We start from the raw sequence: 22,342 nt of genomic DNA on the forward strand, positions 1-22,342 counted from the left end.
CTTTGCACTCACTAACTCCCCAGATACAGGTGCTATAGAAAATAAGTTATGAACCTCGAGAACTGCCGAAAAGTAAAGAAGGGTTTTGTGTGAAAGAAAATTACACAACTTCTGTTGCTGCAGAAATGTCATGCTTGTAACAACACCTTCCATGATAAGAGGTGGCAGGAATATGCCAAACTTGTCCACAAAACAAAACAACAAAGGATCTCAGGCTCTTGTTCAGTACCTAGTTTCCAGTTTGTGCCCTGTGTGTGGCAAAAAATAAATCGATTGCATCTGAAAAAGTCAAACAGTGGTAGTCTGAATTATAACTTGACTGCATATTGGTGGGATGAGATGCTGATCCATTTGCACAGTAATGTGCTATATTTAAGTCACGCATCGTGGCATCTTCAAAGAGGCCAGTCATAATTATGATGGATTAGACTGCAGAGTCAGTCCTAGATGCAGTAATTGTTTCACAGATGCTGATGATGTGACTTGAATTTCTAATAGATTATAGCTGAAGAAAAATATGTGGAGCTTCTAAATGGTCTGGATAAAACACAGCTATGGGAAAGACTAAAATGACTAACTGCTGCACTTGGGGAAAGGTAGATTTACTTCGAGAGGCAAAAAGTTCACCACATGACAATTGTAAGGACAACCACAAAGACTTTTTAAGGTGCAAGCAGGTCAGAGTACTACTGCATGGTGTCCCAGTTAAAACTAGTAATAGAGGTATAGTGGCCATTTATTTTTTGTCAATTCTACATTACAAATTACATTACTTTACAGTTGCTGTGATTTGTAGTTGATTGAGGACGATTTTTACTCAGATGTGACTTGAGGATAGTGAATAACTTGAGCGTAGACAGAGAGAGAAAAAAGTATAATGCAAAGTCAACCCCCTCCTAGATGCATTTCAAAGAATGCAAATCTGGCACTTTTAATGCATGAATTAACTCTGTATTTTAAGGAACTGAATGATTCCCACATTCTTTGCAATGTCTAACAGCAGTGCCTTTTTCACTGAAGGTGGTCAGAAACTGGGGGAACATACCATGAGGTCTTTGAGAATACCATGAACAATAATTCATGTCACAAGATAACCTTGTGGGTTTTGAGGACAGCATGAACCTAAGATTTTTCTGACCACAGATGTGCTCCTTTGAGTGGTTTGCAAACTAAGTTTAGAGAAGTCGAGGACCCCCAACTTCTAAAGAATATGGTGTTTTTAGCTGATAGATAGTAAGGAGTTGAGAAGAAAGATTGCCTGGGAATTCTCAGAAGGAATTTAGTTACAACCCACAGGGTACACCAGAAAAAAAGCGGCAAGACAGACTTTGAGGCCCAGAGAAAGTTTCTCACAGCTTAGTTACACAAACTAAAACTTTTTAAAAATAAATAAATCTTGTAGAAGCAGCTTGACAGGACAGTGTTAATTACTATGGTGCCCTTTATTTCATTTCATACCTGTGAAATACAGCAGCCTACACACTGCTGTCTGAGTTGTGGTTCACCTGCAGTTTTTAGGAATGAAAGGTGTGAAGGCAAAGAATGGCTTCCAAATTAGGCTGGCATTTTATTTTTGAGACACTCTGGGAGCATCATCATTCTGCTGCCTCGCCTAGAATGACACATCAGAGGAATCCTTTTCACACAGCTTTCTGCTAAGCACAGAACATTGTCTCCCTGGGAAAGCTGCAAAGGCTTGTGTTTTGTGGTACTATAAAGCCAGGGTGGGAAATACTTCTAGAAGGGAATAAGCCTATACTACTATGTAAAAAAAGCCCAGGCAAGATTGACAAACTTTTCTTTCCATCTCCCTGTCCTTAACTTTCCCTGCAAAAATTCTTCTTTAAAGTACTGTTACTTGCAGAGAGAACTTCTCTACTTCTGTCATAAAAAACATAGATTGCATAAAGGAAGAAAAAAACCCAAACATTGGGAGGTCAAAAGTAAATCTAAAAACAATTTTGGGATTCGGAGGAAATGAATGCAAGTTATCATATAGGTGCTTGCCAGTCAAAATGTGCATTTGAATTGTCCTGCTATTGAAATCAGAGCTGCAAGCAGAGAGAATTCTGCTGGATGCAATGTATTTCATTAATTAATATTACTTTTTAAAGCATTTTAGAATCATATTACTGAACTGAATAAGGCAATACTGCACTGAAAATGGTATAAATTACATTTAAATAACATTTAAAATTACATTTTAATAACAAAAATATTAATGTAGGATAAATACATAAGCAGATCAACCATAATGGGGAATTTTTTTCGGTATAATAGTTGTTCTTATGTAGTGGCAATACCAGCCACATGTAGTGCTTCTCCTCGCTTTGCAGTCCCAGCAGGGCTGACCTGGTAATGGAGATCCCTTCAGACTCTCCTTTACGCAAACCAAAAATAAAAGCTTCAGAACAGACATGCATATGTCCAAATTTTCTCTGTGCAACTTCATATCTGTAAAACCCACTGTCAGTCTGCCTTCTGTCATTTGTGACTGGTTGAAAACCATAAACCAACAAAGAATAAATTACAAGCAGAGTCAAACAAGGGCTTTATCTATGTTCACTGGGTCTGTGAATTCTGGGAAGATGCATGTGAACAGGATCAGCTTGTCATTGTATGGAATTTGCTCACTGCACGTCGTCAGTACTTTTATCCAGCTAAAAACTTCACTTTGTAAATAAAACATAAAGAGTATATGAGAAAATGGGATTTTTTATCCAAACAAAGAAGAAAAAAATCCTTGCTTCACAGCTGCAGAGCTCAATTCAAAACCCAAATGCACAGTTTAAGCCACACTTGATGTCTAAATGTAAATTTGAAAGGATATTAATACCTGAAAATAAGCATTTCCATCAAACCCTTCAAAAATCACTGTTTCTGTCAACATTACCGATCTGTTGATGAACTGTAAGAGTTCCGGTGGACAGCAGTCAAGCATGGCTTTGTCTTGTGCATTGTGCCACTTGCATGGTCTTTAGGAATGCCAGTTTTAAAAGACCCTGTCAGACAGCTGAGGACAGAAAAAAAAAAGAAGGTTTTTCCCTCTAATTGGAAACTTGGTGGCTGTACTCCTTCAAGTCAGACAAAAGAGGTTTGGCACACTTAATGAAATTGCAGGATTAGTACCAAGTCTGGGAACCATGGTTTCAGCATGACTTTCTGCCTTACCAAGGGCAGAATGTGATGAGAGAGGAATCTACGCAAATCATTCAAAAGCAGAGAATATTTTTTTGCATCATTAGGAGATATTTCTTCTGGTAAAATGTCTTCTTGTGTGTTAAATCGGGGCAAGGAGGCCACTCTGTATGTTCACTCTCTTTTCATCTTGAAGAACAAACCTTTAAGAAAAAGGGAGACCTGGGGCTGCAAGATGCACAAGGATGGTGAAACATCCCTCAGGTGTGCCGGCAGGCTCACGCTGTGTGTCAGATCTGGTCAGAGCAATGGGTGCTTGAGTGCTGCAGGAATTGTCAGTAACTGGCTGTCCTTCAATGGAAACTAAAACTGACTTAGATTCTCTCCTGTTTCTTTTCTCTTTCAGATACGTTCAGAGGGTAGCCTTGTGGATGGCCCCGGAGCAGGCCAGATGGAACAGGACAGAACCAACCATGTTGACGGCAATAGATTGAGTCCATTTCTAATACCACAGTCTTCTCACGTTTGCCAGGCAGAGCCTTCTGCTGTGAAGCTACAGAATGGGAGTCCAGCAACAGAGAGGCCTGAAGTGGAAGTAAATGGAGACCACAAGCCATTATTCAATAAAAGCAGCTTTGGAGTGCCCCACCCGAAGGGAAGTCCAAACAATCGCGTTAGTCCCGACCTTTTACAAGAAAAGAAGGTATATTCCAAATATATGCAAAATGGTGGGATCAAACGCACTTTTAGTGAGCCCTCTCTGTATGGACTTCATGAGAGCAAGAAAGTGAAACAAGACAAAGAGGTAAATGGAGAAAAAGCTGAGCCAGAGGACAATACTGAAAAACCAAGTGTCTCCAATTGTAATAGTGAGAAGAAACCCGAGAGTTTTACAAGACAAGAAGATGAAGCTTCAGATTTGATACCGTCTACAAGATACAACAGTGTTGGTTCAGAAAACCCTCATGACCTTCTGATTCAGGATGAGCAGGAGTGGGAAAATATTCATTGCCACAACAGGGACATTGTCTTACTACTTAAGAACAAGGCAGTGCCAATGCCTAATGGTGCTACAGTTTCTGCCTCTTCCATGGAAAGCATGCATGGTGAACTCCTGGAGAAAACACTGTCTCAATATTATCCAGAACATGTTTCCATAGCAATGCAGAAGAACACATCTCATATCAATGCCATTACCAGTCAGGCTACTAATGAGTTGTCCTATGAGACAACATATTCATCCCATACCTCAGGGCAGATCACTTCCCCACAGACCTCAAACTCTGAGCTGCCTCAAGTGCCAGCTGTAGTGGTTACTGAGGTCTACAACACAGAAGACTCCAGTAAACCACCTGTATTGCCAGGTAGCTGTTCACTTCAGAAACCAGAACTACAGCTACAGCAACAGATTCCAGGCTATGATCCTCACCAGTTACCTGTAGGAAACAGTAATATTCATGGAAGCATAGGGCAGGTTCCCAACCAAGACCTCTCTCTAAGTTCCAGCAGTAACCTGCAAGCTCAGAGTACCGCTCTGGAAAGGCACTCTGAGCGAGCAGAAAATAATGGTGCTTTCTTTACACAGAACTCAACTTTTCACAAAGATTCCTCCACCACTCCTGCTCCAGAAATGAACAGTGCACTGTCTGCCGCGATGCAAGAAGGACACCATTCCTATGACAACAGATGTGATGAAACTCTTCCTGGGGAGATAAAAAATGAAGGGCAACAGGAGGGACCAATGTCAGAAAGTCCCAGCCTCAGCCAACAACAACTTCACCCTCAGCAGAGCCTTCTGCAACAGGCACAAACGTCACAAGATGTCAGTGAAAACAACCCGCAAGCTGCTGTGGCCGCCTCAATTCCGCAGCGCCCAGAAGAAGTGACGCTGGCGTCAGAACCTCCCCTCCAAAACCTGCACGCACACAGAAGCGAGGGTGAGTTGCAACAACACTATCAGCATTTCCCAGGACAGAGAGAACCTGAGACTCCTCCTGACAAAGAAAAGGACCAAGTGAAAGAGCCTGTACAACAGGCTCAACAATATTCTAAACCAGCCTGGATAGAACTGGTTTCCACCCAGTTTCGCCAGGGAGAGCCTCCTCAGAAGCCCAGCGAAGCATTATTGCGGTCAATTCTTCAGAACCAGGCAAACACAGCCCAAACAGTCTATACAAAACAGTATGCTGGAAGTCCTGATTCATTAAAGGGGCCTTCAGGACAGGCCCAGAGCCAGAAGATAATGCAACAGGAACAACTTCTTCCACTGTACAAAAGCGAGAGCTCCCAGCTGCAGCCGCATCCCCCAGCTGACCAGCAGCTGCTGTTCCAGAAACACTCACCACAGCCACAGCTCACAAAGGTGGATTCCCTTCTCAAGTCCCAAGTGCCGCAACACCCTCCACAGCAGCTTCATTTCCAGCCAAGATCAGAACAAGCTGCACAGCCTTTAGGGGCCCCCTTGAAACAGCAGCACTTGAATCCCCAGCCAGGAGAAAATGGGCAATTCTTGCATTCACACATTTTGCAACAGATGCTGCAAAAACAGGCACATCCAGTGCAACTGCCATGCAGTCCACAGCTAACCCCAAACCAGCAGCAGGCTCTGCAAATGAAAACTAAAGATCTGCCCCAAGCCGTATCCCACCCCCAAAGCAATGCTGAGCAGTCTCTAGACAGGACATCCTTCAATCAACTTAAAGTAGATGAATGTTTCCAAACTGGGAATAAGTATGTTAAATCAACTGCATTCCCACTGCCTAACCCTCAGCTAGGCTTGGAGCAGGTACAGACCATGAACAACAAATCTCCCCTTTACACTCAGAAGGCAAATGCCAATCTCCAGCACCCCTGCCCGAACAGCAGGCACACGATTTCTGAGAAGAAAGGAAACGCCGCAAATATGGAACGCTTTGGTGCCAACAAAATGCAGGACTTGCAGCACATGCAGTATTTTTCAAATAACTTGACCGCAAAGCAAGATGTGAATCATTGTTTTCAGGAACAAGAGCAACAGACACAACAAGCCTCAGTTCTGCAGCTGCCACCCCTGCAGCCCTCCCAGTGCTATGGTGCTAGTCTGAACCAAGACCTCCCGAGCAAACAAGCTCCACAGATCCCTCAGCAGTACTTACCACACAGCCAAACTGCCCCCCACACCCAGGACCAGAGAGGCTGTCATTTGCAGTCCCAGACCCCTAAGGATTTTCAAAAGCATGCTGCTCTACGGTGGCATCTCTTGCAAAAACAGGAGCAACACACATACCAGCAACCCAAAACTGAGACTGCTCCCAGTGCAGCGCGCAAGCCTATAAAGATTGAAGCTGGCACAAAGTCTAATGTCTGCATGCGCCCATCAGCTGGACAGCTGGAAAACAAAATGTGGAAAAAAACAATTAAACAAGAGAATCAGCACTTCGGCTGCGAGAACATGCAACAAAAGAGCATCATTGAGACAATGGAGCAGCAGCTAAAACAGATACAGGTCAAATCACTGTTTGATCATAAGACTTTTACTCTCAAATCACCCAAACATGTGAAGGTTGAAACAGCAGGCCCTATTACCATCCTATCACGAAATACCAGTGCTGCAGATTTTGACACTCAAACCCCAATCTTAGATCAGCAAGCAAACTTGTCTGCTGAGAAAACCCCGACCAAAAGAACAGCTGGAACTGTTCTCAATAATTTTTTAGATTCACCTTCCAAGTTATTGGATACTCCTGTAAAAAATTTATTGGACACACCTGCCAAAACCCAGTATGATTTCCCATCTTGCAGCTGTGTTGGTAAGTGCTGAGATGTACTAAAAACATAATAGTTCAGAGGAAAGAAATGAGCCTTCAAGTTGGGATCACAGGGTTAGTTGGATGTTTTTGTTGGAAGAATTTTTGGGCCTTTTTTTAAGAACAGTAATTAGCAAAGACTTATAAAACTGGAATTTTACACACTTATGCCTACTCCTCTTACCAACCCTACACATGGGCCCTTTCTCGTTATTTCATAAAGCAATTATCTATTTGATTTTTCAGTCAGAATGCTTATGGCCTCACATCTATTCTCCTTGAGCAGCAGACATGTAACAACAACATACTGATAAAAAGTAGGTCATAACTTTATGACCTGATTTATTTGTCAAGGTTAGATATAGCTTTTAAAATCCAGTTCTGGTCCAAAACCTTAGAGCCTTATGGCCTTTTTTTTGCTCTATCAGTGAAATTGCTATAGTTTCCCTTAGTAAAGCCTAAGCAAAACCAGATGTCAGATTATTCCTCACTTGTTGCAAGAGTTTATCCTCCCTTTAAGGCATTTGTGTCCTGTAAGGCAAAGAGACCCACAGTTTCACAGAGAATCTAACCAAACAGCACCAAAAAAAGCAGTGAGGGGGACCCTCGGTGTTGCTTCATGGCACACCCTGTCTCCAAAAGCTAGAAAAATAGAGCAGAGGGAAGCAAAGCAGAGTGACAGGCATAGCCCAAGCTTCCATAAAGTACTGACACTGCACATAGCCAAGTGTAACGAGCACTTTCAGACTGCTGGATAAACTGTTCAGGCTGAGACAAAAGGTTCAGCATCAAAAATAGGGGGAAGAAAATGAAGATCCTTGTTACAGATTCAGTTACTAGGATTTTTTATCAACTATAAAAGAGGATAGTTGAATCAATGCTCCTCCAAAATTGCAAAGTGGACCTTTTTGCCTATTTGAATGTTGGGGCTATGTCTCAGAGATGATCGATGGGAACAAAACCAGGAAGTAGTGATTTCTAGAGCTCCCAGGAACAACACTGGAAACCAACTCCTTGCTGTTCCTTGTTTTATAGGAAACAACCTTTAAAATGTTTTTTGAAAACACAGCTGCTATTTGTTGGGGTTTTCTTGCATTGTTTCTCCCAAATAGCTAGCACAAGTTTTGCTGGCAGTCATTTCCTTATCCTCACCTTTTTTTTCATACTGAAACCACTAAGTTTGTAAGAACTTATCCTCCATTTACATTTTAATTCTTCAGTCCTAGCAGACACTAGGAAATACAGGAGTATGAAACTCTCTCTGAAGAACTCAGTGCCACAGCATAATCTATAGGTTTATTTCTCTTTCTTATCAATATTGTCCTTAAGAAAATTAAAGTAAGCTACTGCCCACTGACACATTCAGATTTATACCATGCCTTCATCATGCTTCCAGAGGCTGTATGTCAAGAGCAGCACCACCTCACCTAGCCCTTGTAGCTAGCATGACAGAAAGCATCAAGTCAGCATTCAGACATCAGCCAGCACAACTACACCATGTCCTGAACCCAAGCAGGGCCTGGCCATTTCTTTCCCACTGCTGGAGCCTGCTTCCTGGAATCAAACCAAACATACAGCATGTATTGTGACTGCTGATATGGTCCTACCTACACACAGAAAACTGAGGCCACATTCTTGACATACAAGAACTTTGACCAGGCATTGTGCATGACTTCTTTCAGCAGACTTGGGGTTTTTTTTTGTTTCGCAGTCTTTCTGTGGGTGGCAGGAATTCTCCGTGTAGCCTTACTGGCCAGTTTTTCAAGTTGTAGGTTCCTGCACTGTAACATGTCTGCTGAAAAACAAGTACAGCACAGCTCCCTAACATCAATATTTACCACTGTTATCCCATTTATCCTCCTTTCTGTATACTGGGAGAGGAGGAAGTGGGAGGTGGAGAAACAATTATTTGCTGATAACAGGAAAACGCCATTTGAATGTCAGTGTAGAGCCTGAGACGTGGAACAAGTCTTTGTGCTAGGGAAAGGCACAGTCCCTATCACAGCTGTTTGCAGGATTAGCCATTGCTTTGCATGTTTTGTAAAAACTGTGTGGGCAAATACCTTAGACATAAGCGTTTGAAAACTGACCCCAGGCCCATACAGCAGTCTTCCAACAAGCTAGATGTAAGCTTTGCAATGTGACATTTACATGAAAGAATTAAGCTTCAAAGTAATAACCTTTATTTTGTTTTAAACAGAGCAAATTATTGAAAAAGATGAAGGTCCTTTCTATACCCATCTAGGAGCCGGTCCTAATGTGGCAGCTATTAGAGAAATCATGGAAGAAAGGTAATTAGTACAAAGGCACAGAACAGATTAACATTTATCCTTTTGTGGATGTCAGAATTTTTCCAGCTTTTGCACGTAAAGAAATAAACAACTGCAAATCAAGTAATTACTTGTAGGCTTAGCTGCTCCAGTGTTGCCAACATTACGCACCCTGCTATTCACCAGAGAGTCACAATATTTGACAGGGCTAATAGTCTGCTGGCTGGCAGGGGCTGTGCCCTTGGAGACAGATGCCAGCAAACCCAAGCCGGAACAAGTTCTCACCAGCCTGCCAAGCAAGGCGGCTGGCAGTGGCTGCAAAGGCAGGCATGGAGCTGGTGTTCCCTCTGGCTAGGAGAATGCCAGCGGAGAAGGAGGATGAAGAACAGAATACCAGATTTCAACATTAGCTTCCCCTCGCCAAATTGCTAAATATCTAAATCTAAATCTAATTCATTCATGTCCAGAGGAGTGCCACAAAATTGTTGGATGGTATTTCAGCCCAAGAATCAATAAGTAGTGTTGTGAGAAAACACTGCCCTTCCTTGGAGTATTGCACAAACCCAGTCTTATCTTGATTGTGGACAATCCCTGTTATCATGTTGCATCCTGTGGTATATTTATTACATCAATGCCAACCAAATCAGGAATTTTTAAAGGCACAGAACAGATACATATGTGCTATTTAAAAATATGTGTAAGTACAAACCCCACCAGCCTAAGATATATAAATTAAAAGCTGTCACAAAAGTGACTTCTGCACTGTGAATTCTGCATTACATGTAGCCAATAATGACCACATTTTTAGAGGTATCTGGGAATTCAGTTCCCATCTGAACAAAGAAGCAAACAAAAAACTCTTCAGTTTAAGTCCCAGACAGATGGGAATTTGATTTGTTAGTACCTTAAAAATCTGGACTCCAGAAGAGCAGTGAAGCTCCAGCTAGCTGCAGAACCAAAAGCAAGTGGACATTATTGCAGTGCTGGGTCTGAGCTAAGGAGCACCATTTCTTAGCAAGGTCGGTTAGCTTGTGCTCATCACTGCATAACCATGGGGTACTTAGAGCCTATTAAAACCTTCAGGTTACCTCTAAATCCTAAAGTCCTTTCTCTTTCTGAGCACCTCCTTTCCAGGGACTCTTGTGCAGGGCTTGCCCCAATAATTTTCAGCTTTGAGAGCAGCTTGAGTGTATGTAAGCTACATAAATCACCTTCCTTCTGGGAAGGGAGAGTGAACACTGACTCTCTAGAGAAGCTCTTTACAATTTGTTATGCCCAGAGCTCTCATTGACTAGTTAATTTTTTAGTATTTACAAATAATAAATAAAAGAGGAATGTCATTCATGTTGTAACATCAATTATTAGAGATGAAACTTTTTTCTATTTTTTTTTTTTTTACTTTGGAATTTTCCATTCTTAATATTGACCTCATCTTTTTTCTTTTCTTTTTTTGATTAAATTTCATTTCATGTTGGCAGAATGAAATCATGAGAGATCATATGTAACATGCATCTACTTAGCCAGGTTCAGCAGAGTATAGCAGCAGCCACTTGAACAATGGCTAGTGTCCAACTGTATGGTATGACTGTGAAATTCACTGGCTGAAGAATGCCAGAACTCATTAGTTAATTTTGTATCCCTAAGTAAAAAAAAGCCAAACCCTTCACTGCAAAGATACTCTCAAGCATACCTGTAGAGTTGGTGACATTAATTACAACTGAAGCACTTTTAACCTGGCTTCCCATGAATATGGATTGGCTTTTAAGGTGTCAGCACTGCTAAACAAACCAGCATTTGGATTTAGACTTACAATTAATATTTTAGCTATACTAGAACAAATTTCTTGCAGAATCCTCAGCAGATATAGACATTTTAGCTCTTCCTTCTCCCAATTCCTACTTCATGCTCAGTGAGTTTTGCTCCAGTTTTAAAGCAAATCAGCTTTGGCCTGAAAGCAAGCATGACAAACATCAGGCACAAATTCCTTTCTGACAGTTGAAAAAATTTGAGACAAAGTCCATTTCATTTCCAGTGTGTAATGTACAACATATTTCTATAGAGGCATCCACACAGTTGTCCTGCAATCCAGATTAGAAAATTGATAGAAAATGTTAAGATTTAAAAATATTTTTAATGTGGTAATTAGAGAAACAAATAAATAATAACATCCAAGCCTAAGTGGGAAAAAGTGACCTGTTGCCTGCAGAACATGTGTAGTACAACTTGATTTTATTTGTATAATTTCCCGTGACACTGAAACTTCACAATGAGATCACATCTAAAAATAAGCATTTTTCATTTCCTTTACAGAAGTTTAAATACAGATAATGGCCCTTAAATATGTCACCAAGATTTTAGTGCAAAAACAAGAGGGAAAAAGGTCAAAAGTTCTTAAGGCATCACTAAATGGCTGCATAACAGGAACATACCTTGATTGTTCTGTAGGTAAATGCAAAGAACAAAGAGAATGATCTAGTTAGTCCCCACATTTGGCTATTTAAAATAAGAAGCTAACACCAATGAGAGTGGCAGAATTCCAGAAATGGGGATGGAAGTACAGTTTGCCCAGCACCCAAGGAGCAGCTGAGTGGCCAGGGCAGCTCAGTCTGTAACACTGCAGCCATTACAGTTTCTGTCCCTGCTGTGTTCCCGGGCTCAGCAGGTGGGAATCCCAGAGAAATGCCTGGAAACGACTCAACCGATCCAGCACTTTCTATTGAGTCAAGATTTGCTTCATGTGGCATTTGCCACATATTTGCACCTAGAAAGTGGATCCTCTTTGCTCTGGGTAACAGCACTATTGGCACAAGGAGCTAAAGTCTGCCTTGAGAGCATAATTTGTTAAATGCTTCAGCAAGAGCTGAGCTTGCCCACCTTGGTCGCAAAAAGACACAAATGGTGTTATTTGAAGGCACCTTGTGATTCTAGCTGGAGTACGGAAGTTAGGTAGAAGTAAATAAGTAACAATTTATAAGTGGATGATAAAGAAAATAGATATTATGCAAATTAATCCTGACTTAACTGATTCACCCTGTCTAAGCCAGAAACAAGCACAGAAAATTAATAGAGTAACTGTTACATGCCAGCTGTTCCATGACAACTTAATTATGTACATTTCAGAAAAACAACTTCAACCCAGAAATTAAAATAAAAATATAAAATTCTTCGCCAAAATAAAGAAACTTCTTTATTTTTTTTGGAAATACCACTTTTTCAGATGTCATCTATAACAAATGCTCTAAAGAAATTATTAAAATATTTGGTAATATTAATGTGATATTGATGATTTTCACCCATCTGGGATGTATTAAAGACATTTGCCTCTCCTAATTTATCATTCCACCACTGTAATAAAATCAGCAAGATAAATCACATTGCACATCTTTCCCTGTAATTCACAGTGTTTATTTTTCAAAGATAAGGCTGGTAAATCCAAAGATAAGACTGTGCTCCACCTTTTCAGTGTTCACACAGAACCAAATGAATCTGCTTATTGTATATATTTTTGTTTTGTTTAAGATTTGGACAGAAGGGTAAAGCTATAAGGATTGAGAGGGTTGTCTACACTGGGAAAGAAGGCAAAAGTTCTCAAGGATGTCCAATTGCTAAATGGGTAAGTGATGTAAACAAATTAATCTAGTTCGGTATGATGGTTCATGTAGCTGACAGCAGTGACATGTCTTGTTAGCTGAGACTAGGAAACTTAAAATGGCTCAACAGCAGCAATAAGATGGGGTGCCTGTAGGCTGCTCCCACCCGTCTCTCACTCCATTTATTTGTTGCACGGAGAACAGCAAGAATAAAATTTGGCTTAAAGGTATGAAAACCTAAGAAGGAAGGCATTTTTGCTTAGATTTAACTTTCACACCACCTGACATTTTCATTGCTGTTTCATTTTAGCCTACAAATAAGTCCAGTAAGCGCACCACTGATGTCTTTAAAATATCCTCCCAGTTTGAGAGAGGTGTTAGGACACCCTCTTAGCAAACACTGTCATAGTTTGGAACAAATTACTGAGTGGTTTGGATTGCTGGGGAAAGACAGGATGAGGAAAAACTGATACATTATTATAGTCTTTATGCATACCTTTTTTTGAGAAATGCTTCTCAGTGCTTATGCTACTGGGAGGACACTGTTTTATTTGAAAAAAAATCTACTGCTTTCCTCTCAACACTGTAATGTTTGCATGTAATAAGAACAGGTCACAAAACTGTGAGGATGGTTATGAGTATAGCTGCTTAAGTTTGGAAGGGAAGGGCAGAGAGCTCCCATGTCCAGTTATTTAGTCCTTTCCTTACTGCTTTACTTTACCTGCCCTAACACAGGTGCCCACTACCCAGCTCTGTGTGGGGAGACACCTCACTGCTCACTTCCTCTTGCTCACCAATCAAACTGGGCCACAGCCCTAACACAGATTCAGGAGAGGATTCCTGCTGAATCAGAGCACGGAGGATACTTTTACAAAGCTGGTTTCCACCACCATGGCTTTCCATGCCATCAGTCAACCTCTCAGAGTCAGCTTCATTAAACACAAAGGGTAGCCCTGCCCATTATCACCGTGGGAAAACCAGACTGAATTGCCAGAAACAAAGAGAAGGATACAAGCAGAAGTAACTTCCCCACACTCACAGTACTGCTGAGGTTTCCTGCTCTCTCGCTCTTCGCATTAAGAAATGCACTGTTTTGTTGGGGCTCTGGGGTGTGTGTTGCTGTACATGCAGGTAGTCCGCAGAAGCAGTGAGGAGGAGAAGCTGCTCTGCCTGGTGCGCGAGCGAGCGGGACACACGTGTGAGACGGCCGTCATCGTGATTCTCATCCTGGTCTGGGAGGGAATCCCAACCAGCCTGGCTGATAAGCTCTACTCTGAACTCACCGACACCCTGAGGAAGTACGGCACGCTCACCAACCGGCGCTGCGCCCTGAATGAAGAGTAAGTGCAGCAAAGGCTGTGCTCACCAAACCTGCAGCCCCATCTTCAGCCTCACACCCAGCACCACCACTCATGCTGTTACCCTGAAACATCTCTAACCTTCCCAGCTATTTCAGGTGGTTTGAAAACCCACAGATCTAGTAGGAAATGCAAAGTAAACACTCTTATAAATAGGGAAAAACATTTTCCCACAGTTGTGAAGCATGTCAATATATTTTAAAATAGGAGATCTCAGTAGGGGCCAGGATAACTGATACCTCACCTCAACCTTGAAATAAAAGCTGGGTGCACTTAATCATACTTGTGTAAGCTGACACAGACTAGCCTCAATCTAAAGAAATCTTTTTCCCATGCCTTTCTGAGAGAGAAGAACATTTAGACCAAAATTACCATAGCCATCACTGTATGTTCCTTTGGCTTCGTGAGTAGAGTCATATTTCAGGAATTATTGCTTAGCCCCTGTCTGAGGGCTCCCACATTCTTGCAATGCTGACAGCATAAGCCCCTGAGGCACCATGAATATCAGTACCTAACAAGGCACCATGCAAACATACCCTCCTCCGAGCAAAGCTGGGTTTCTCACACAAGTGTAGAACCCCCAAAGTCCCTGCTTTGTAACCATGAAATTATTCGCTCTGATAAATTCTTCTGTTATGATGTGTATGTCTCCCTCTAGCATTTCTTCATTATTTACTGATGGAAGATGATCCACACCACTGATTCCCTGGGGCACTGGCAGAACTCAGATGCTCACTGCCAGAGTGCTGCAGGGGGACCTGCCTGCTGCTAACAGCTGTGTTCTCTTATCTCTTAGACGGACCTGTGCATGCCAAGGGCTGGACCCTGAAACTTGTGGTGCTTCATTTTCCTTTGGTTGCTCCTGGAGCATGTACTACAATGGTTGTAAGTTTGCCAGAAGCAAGATTCCAAGAAAGTTTAAGCTGATGGGGGATGACCCAAAAGAGGTTGGTATCCATTTCTAAAATGAGCTTCATTTGCAAGGAAATGTTTTCTGTCTCTCTGTAAATAGACATACAGTACAAGAAAGCAGGGCCTGAGGCCTCCCTGAGTGCTGTACATGTAGGGTAATTAAATAACTGCCAGTCAAAACCGATTGATTCCAGTCACTGAGCCAGCTGAATTGACTGTCCAAATTCTGACAGCTGGTAAAAGCCCTGAGACTTGAAACCATGTTTGCAGGCTTTCACAATTAGAGGAGAGGGCACGGCCTGAATAATTCTGGCTGTATTAGGTCTGCAATTGAGCATTCCCCAGTGGCAGAGCGGAAGGTTTACCAGCTAATGGCACATAACACTGTGACTGGGAACCAGAGCAGACTGGCTCAATGGAGACAAACATGATGAAACTCTGAGATGACAATAGGAAGAAGAGGATAGGAAGACTAATGCTACATACAGTCCTGCCCCACTGAACGTTTCCAGACTGGGCTCTGTGTAACAGCAAACTGGCAAATGTTTAAAATGAGCCAGAGTAATAAACGTTGACTCTAGCCTGGACACAAGATACCCTGAAATTATGACTGCAGTGACTCCTGGACACCTCCAGCAAGTCATGTGAAGCTCCAGTGGCCCAGTCTGCTTTCTAGCAAGGACATACAAATTTAGTCCTTTGCTTGTGTACTGGCATGTAAGACCACAGTTTCACTGTATTCTGATGTCTTACACAAATCCAAGCACTCCTCTCTCATAATCAGAGAGACAGGTACTTCTGCATCCTACAGCCTGTGCTGAAAAGAGTGCACTGTTCAGAATATCATCGTAATTAACATACAGATTTTCCTGCCCACTGCTCTTCTACAGCACCAAGAATTAGAGAACACCTCTCCTCCATGCATGCTGTGGTACAAAGCCTTCTTATCATAGCCTGCAACCCTAAACTACCTACATTTCTAAGATGGATACCTGGCCAGAGCACACCAGGGCACTCTTCCAACTTGCTTTCTTGGATTTACTTCCCATGGAGGTCAGATTTGGGCAGGAAAGAGGGTTTTACCCTTTTGGTCCCAGAGTTGGGGGAAGCCAAAGCATGCATCCAGACCAGGGGCTGAGTTTCATAGCACAGTTTAAAGAAAGCACAAACAGCATTCTCACCAATAAAAACTGGAAGTTACACTAACAAATGCTGACCTACAGGCCATACAAAAGCTCCACATTCTGGCAGCAGCCACAAGGTCACAGCAAGATATTTTTTGAAAATTTCACGTCAAACCAAACTAGGATATTGCCCCACAGTAGGGGATACAAACGTTCAACACACCAAACACATGCCTCTCTGAAACATGTTTTTTCACAGCTCTTCACATCTTCCTAAAATACAACACCTCCTAAAAAATGAGTACATCACTCCAGTACGCCACTGTTCTTTGTGCCCTTAAAATCAAAGATAAGGGCCTCATATAAGCAAGGTTCTCGATCTAGCATTCTCATCCTTAGCAGATGGAACAACTCTGGAGTATGTCATTAGATTTTTAAAGAGCCCTTTATTTTGAGAGTGTATAGAGAAAAAAAATGAGGTGTGGCCATTCCTACCTCCATATCACCAATTACTAGACACATCCATGATTCTTCATTGCTTAAGGATTGGGAACTTTTTGAAGGCTGCAGTATTTAAATATTTTTAAATTGCTGCATGTAAAAATATTTCAAAGTATGTCAAAGTGTTGATATTACAATATGTAAAACCCTTAAATTAGCTAGATTTACTTGATGGACCATTCTGATGTTATTTCTCCTAAGATTTCTGAAGGGTATTGTTTTCCCAAAACTCCAAAAAGGAAAATAATGAGGATTATTGCACATGGATCTAAAACATATCCATGTTGAAGAATGTGATTTTTATTAATATAAAACAAATTAAGAGTATAGTATATGATGTCCTATTGCAGGTATCCTACTACACTGCTGTAAACTGCTGCATTCCTTTAGAGGCCTTGGAATAATAAAATTAAAGGAGATTCACAACACTTACTGTGTAAAGACGAATGATATTGCTTTATGCCTTTACACAACTACCAGCGTAAACATAATTGTGTAAAGACCCTAACTTGCTAGATCCCAGACTCACAGTACAGAAATGTCATGGAACCCTGCTTCATCTCCTAACAGGAAGAAAAACTAGAATCCAATTTGCAGAATCTGTCAACCCTGATGGCACCTACCTACAAGAAGCTTGCACCCGATGCATATAACAACCAGGTATGATGGGGAAAAAAGGAATATGAGTAGTCATGGAAATAACCTGATTTTAACACACTTCCCAATGCTTCAGCCTTGCACCAACCATTATATACATTTTGTGCCAACATTTCTATGACACCAGCATGAAGACAAATAGAAATGACCTATTCCACTTAAAATGGTCTCATAAGTAAAACTAGCAGGATTTGGTCCACTAAATAGAACTAATCTTTTCACCTACATAAACACAAAAAAATTATTTCACTCTTCAGCTGTAAAACAATTTCGTAATTTAGCATGACTTACCAGCTGAACCAGCAAAGCTGCCTGTGAAGGTGGTGTGAGATTGGCAACAGTTTGCACTCAAGTCCTGAAGCCACAGTTTCAGTTCTGCTCTCACAAGCAGCAGATGAATTTAGTTTTGACCAAGATAGCCATTATAAACCTGCTTTTTAAGTGAAGTTTTATATTTGAACACACTGAACCCTGCATATGCACACAAGTGCCTGCACCAGCCTTCTTCCATGAGGGGATTGTGCATGCCTGTTTTCCATGGATCAGTGTTCTCAGACACCAGCACATTCAGAGCTCTGATGAGGTTCCTAGTGTGGCTGTGTCTCATCTACATTTCATTACAAAATATCTTTCAGATAGTTACACCAAAATCCGACATCACCTGCAAACATGTAACTGTTGGCCTTCACTTTCATTGCTCATGTTTAGAACTGTTAGGAACACACAGAATTTACAGTCCCCAAACTTTCAGCATCTACTGCAAACTGTGACATCATCCTGCTTTTCTGTTGACAGTACTGACAACCAGCACAAGACATATTTTCAACTTTAACAGAAACAGTAAACTAACAGAAAACTGGCCATTATTATTTGCTGTAAAATTCACTCCTTTACTGCATATTTAGCAGCAGTAAGACAGAGTAAGCAGACTCAGTGCACACTTAGAGAGTTTCACCTACCTGATCAGATCACGTTTGGAGACTCATAGGGTGAACTGTGGCTATGTGCCCACTAGCTGTGGTTGCCTGTCCAAATATCTGAGAGATATTCTGCAAGAGAAAAAAGGAAGAGGAAGAAAAAAAAATTAGAGGCTGGTGAACAATAAAATATTTCTTTGCTTGGGCTGCTTTTCTTTTCCCACAAATATTCACTAAAGGACTTTTCTCCAAGTAAGGTGGGGTGCTGCCCAACACTTGTTGAAAATACATGCTTTTACAAGTTTCAGTTTTTACCTTTTGTAATAAGGCATGTGTATAGCTTGGCCTATTTCAGGAGTTTCATGCAGACCTTGTATTTGTGGGAAAACTGTACTCGAGCTACTGTCAGTGGTTTTGCAAGGAGATGACTGAGTTCTAATTTGTATTATATTGTAAAAGGTTCAAACCAAAAAGCCCTAAAACCACATTTCAAATTCCCAGATTTATTCTAATCCAAATCTGGACCACTTCTGGATTACAATGAAGAGTTGGAAAGGGTCTGTTTTCCCAACTGGACCCAACAGAACATCTTGGATAGCAGTTCTACCAGTATAATTTGATCAAACAATGATAGTCTGGCCAACATTTCAGATCACTCATATTTAATTTCAAAGAACTTTACGCAGTTTTCAAGTTTTGTTCTGCTTTTATTTTCAGATTCCAGAGGAATAAATAATCCAGATTTGAAAAATAAATGTGAGCAAACTAGACATCTTTTTAGTGATTTTGAATGAAGACTTGGCAAAGCTTCTAATTTAACCTTAACTTAAAATGGAATCCATTAAGTTCCATTAAGTGTAGATGTTCTGTGCATTCACTTGAAAGGGTCAGGAATTTCAAAGCTTTTTATAAATGTGGTTTCATTTTTAATTTTCTAAATAAAATATAAAACCATCATTTTTCTAAGGCTTTATCTTCCATTACAAAATCCTTTCTTTTTGTGTAAGGTCTATTGTTCCATTATGAATTCTCTATAAAGCTCCTTAATAATGACTGCATGGGTACAAAGTACTGTCTTGACTGAAGTCTCTCTCTTTTTAGGAAGGGGTTAGGGTTGTACTTAAGCTAATGAAATACATGTTTAGCATGCCAAAATATTACAAATCAAAAAGCAAATTATTATTTTTCATTAAGTCATTCTGAAGTCAGTTTTCTAAAGCCATTTTCCCTTAATAGCTTGGTATACTTCCAGTCTACACAAACATATCACTCTCACAGTGCCAGTCACGGAAACCACGCACTGCATTTGTCATGTAAAAACACCAACCCCTGGCAGAAAATCAGGAGTAATGCACCAGGAAAAGTATTATTGGCTAATTTCACAATCACACCACAGACAGAAGGCACCAGGGAACAAAGCAGCAAGGAATGAAGCATGGGTACAAAATGGCCATCAAATTGCTGTAGTTTATTTGCCTCCAAGATGTGTTTGTTGTCACCTCCAAGACATGAGAGAGACCTGCCTGCTGTCACAGCAGAGCATCCCTTGCACACTCAGTGTCCTGGAGCACCCAGTGAAACCTGTCCTGTCTCTGCAGATCGAGTATGAACACAGAGCCCCCGAGTGTCGCCTGGGCCTGAAGGAAGGTCGCCCATTCTCTGGGGTCACTGCCTGCCTCGACTTCTGTGCTCATGCTCACAGAGACTTGCACAATATGCAGAATGGGAGTACTCTGGTAAGTCTGGGATGTGTAACAGCCTCCTCACTCCAGCACCCAGCTTGTGCCTTTGATTCATTATCTTCTCTCTGTTTAAATTTATACTGCATAATGCAGATTGTTTAAAAAAAAAAAAAAAAAATTAGGCAGTAACTGAGCTAACTTATTACCCCCTACACATTTTTCTTTCAAATGAATGAGACTTATGGTGCATGAAAAAAAGGTTTAATACAGAACTGATAAAAGAGGAACTGTGGAGACAATGGAAAAAAGGTCCCAGCAGAGCTGAAATGCCTGTTTCAGTGTTCTTGGTACAATACAGTTTATATTTATCCTCTTGAAACCCCTTTCTTTCTAACAGCTTTGGATTATATCTTCTAGTAAAATACAAGTGATAACAAATAACTTCTTTCTGAGAGAGTTTTGGAAATTTGGGGGTTTATTCCTGCTTGGGATGAGCAGAAAGTCTGCACCCTTTACTCTCCTCAGCTCTGATTTCTGGAATGTACAGCAGAATTTCTGTAGAAGGTACTAGAAAAGCAAGCTGGATTTCAATGTATCTTGGATTATTTCTGTGACAAAACAGGTGGGGCAAACATGAGAAAGAATACTCTTCAGTTCTGAATAATCATCATGACTGTAGTTTGAAGCAACTCCCTAGATTCACAGTGCAGCTCTTTTTACAACCAAAGAGAGTACCTGCCTTTTTAATTCCAACAAAATTTTTCCTGTTTCCAGGATCTGACTTAATTCACAAGTTAATCTCCACCAATACAATGTACATTTCCAGCTGAGCTTTCTTCCCGAAGTTGGGGCAATGATTTTGCAGCAGCATATCCTCCCAATACCCTTCTAGCTGGAACTAACACTACAAGCTTGCTGTAGGACAACAGCAACTTCCTTAAATCTTGTTATTAACATTACAGTGACTGTCTCCTTCACAAAGTGCTGGAGCTTGCCACTCTAAGGGAGTGTGAAATACAAGACCAGTGTTTCATACTGCACTCTCTCTCTAATGGTAGCTACCTCATGTATTGTAGTGAAAAAATCTTCAGGTGATTCCACTGCTTTAGCTCTCTGGCTACAATACAATGGATCACAGAGTTTACTTAACACGAGGGTAATCCCTAACTATGCTGTTTATTCCAACACAAGTAAAAGAAATAGATATCTATACACCTTCTATTTCTTTTAACACTGTCCAACAAAGTAATGGAAGAAATGACATTTGCAAGCTTGTTGTGGTATGCAAAAATTGCACAGAAACTTAGAGTTTAGAAAGAGCTTGCCAGATGCCAGTGCTGACAGTGGCAAGGCAAGGCACAATGCAGAGGCAGTTTCAGATCTCTAATACACCTTTCTGACAGGTTTGCACACTGACTAGAGAAGACAATCGTGAAATTGGCCAAACACCAGAAGATGAGCAACTCCACGTGCTCCCATTATACAAAGTCTCTGATGTGGATGAGTTTGGAAGCACTGAGGGCCAGGAGGAGAAGAAGAGGAACGGCAGTATCCAGGTCCTTACCTCCTTTCGACGAAAAGTAAGGATGTTAGCAGAGCCCGTCAAGACCTGTCGGCAAAGGAAGCTAGAAGCAAAGAAGGCAGCTGCAGAAAAGCTTTCCTCCTTGGAGAATGGGTCTAGCAAAGCTGAGAGAGAGAAGTCTGCTGCAGCACGCAACAAGCAAGGCACCTCTGATGCAGCAGGTCATGCAAAGCAGCTGGCAGGTAAACACAAGAATCTGAGCGGGGTGAGCAGTGGTAAGCGTCCTACAAATCAGGGCCTGTTATAATCAGCCTCAAGAAAACCATTCTTTCCAGCCCAAGAATGTACTGAAGTAAAAAGGCAAGAAAATTCTTGAAAGTGAATATCAATATTATATAAATACTAGAGTGCCAGATTTGGTACAACTCCAGAGAAGAAAAAAACCCCAAAAAGTTGCACTGAAATCCTTTACTCCTTTTGGATAGTTAACATTTGTAGAAATCTGGAAGCAAACTCTGCTTGCCATCCAGTGCATTGTAATGTATCTTTAAAAGACTAGTAGTGCTAGAAAGCATGAAGAGAAGTGTGTGGTGCTGCTGCCAAAGAAAGAATGACCTACACATCACTCAATGTCTGCCTCAAGACCAAAAGTGAAGCAGGTTTTCAACAGTGGAGTAGGAGTTTATGGCAGTTCTCAGCAGCAGATTTGAGAGTCCTGAGCAAAGGATTCATCAGAACTATTTTATTATTACAGCAGGTTTCCCAGAGAGGAAAAAAGCAATATATCCAGGGCCACCCAGAAGGTCACTGAAATACCTATGAATAGACATCAGCTGTCCCATGACCCAGGCAAGGGTTGTGACCATTAAATGATGCCATTGCACTT

The 22,342-nt window shown here is 41.2% G+C and overlaps 1 protein-coding gene across 2 annotated transcripts in view; it reads left to right on the plus strand.

Annotated features, from left to right (window-relative positions):
• TET2 (tet methylcytosine dioxygenase 2) overlaps window positions 1-22,342 on the plus strand; it is a 71,878-nt gene that overhangs the window by 44,259 nt on the left and 5,277 nt on the right. For both annotated transcript variants that reach the window (XM_085058317.1, XM_085058319.1), the window contains exons 2-9: window positions 3,545-6,926; window positions 9,124-9,214; window positions 12,713-12,806; window positions 13,915-14,123; window positions 14,938-15,088; window positions 17,249-17,338; window positions 19,851-19,988; window positions 21,338-21,698. In XM_085058317.1, the coding sequence (XP_084914443.1) occupies window positions 3,545-6,926; window positions 9,124-9,214; window positions 12,713-12,806; window positions 13,915-14,123; window positions 14,938-15,088; window positions 17,249-17,338; window positions 19,851-19,988; window positions 21,338-21,698 (4,516 nt within the window). The remainder of the gene's footprint in view (window positions 1-3,544; window positions 6,927-9,123; window positions 9,215-12,712; window positions 12,807-13,914; window positions 14,124-14,937; window positions 15,089-17,248; window positions 17,339-19,850; window positions 19,989-21,337; window positions 21,699-22,342) is intronic.

This window comes from Lichenostomus cassidix, chromosome 4, assembly GCF_008360975.1.
Source record: "Lichenostomus cassidix isolate B80296 chromosome 4, HeHo_3.0, whole genome shotgun sequence".
In the NCBI taxonomy this organism is placed as follows: domain Eukaryota; kingdom Metazoa; phylum Chordata; class Aves; order Passeriformes; family Meliphagidae; genus Lichenostomus; species Lichenostomus cassidix.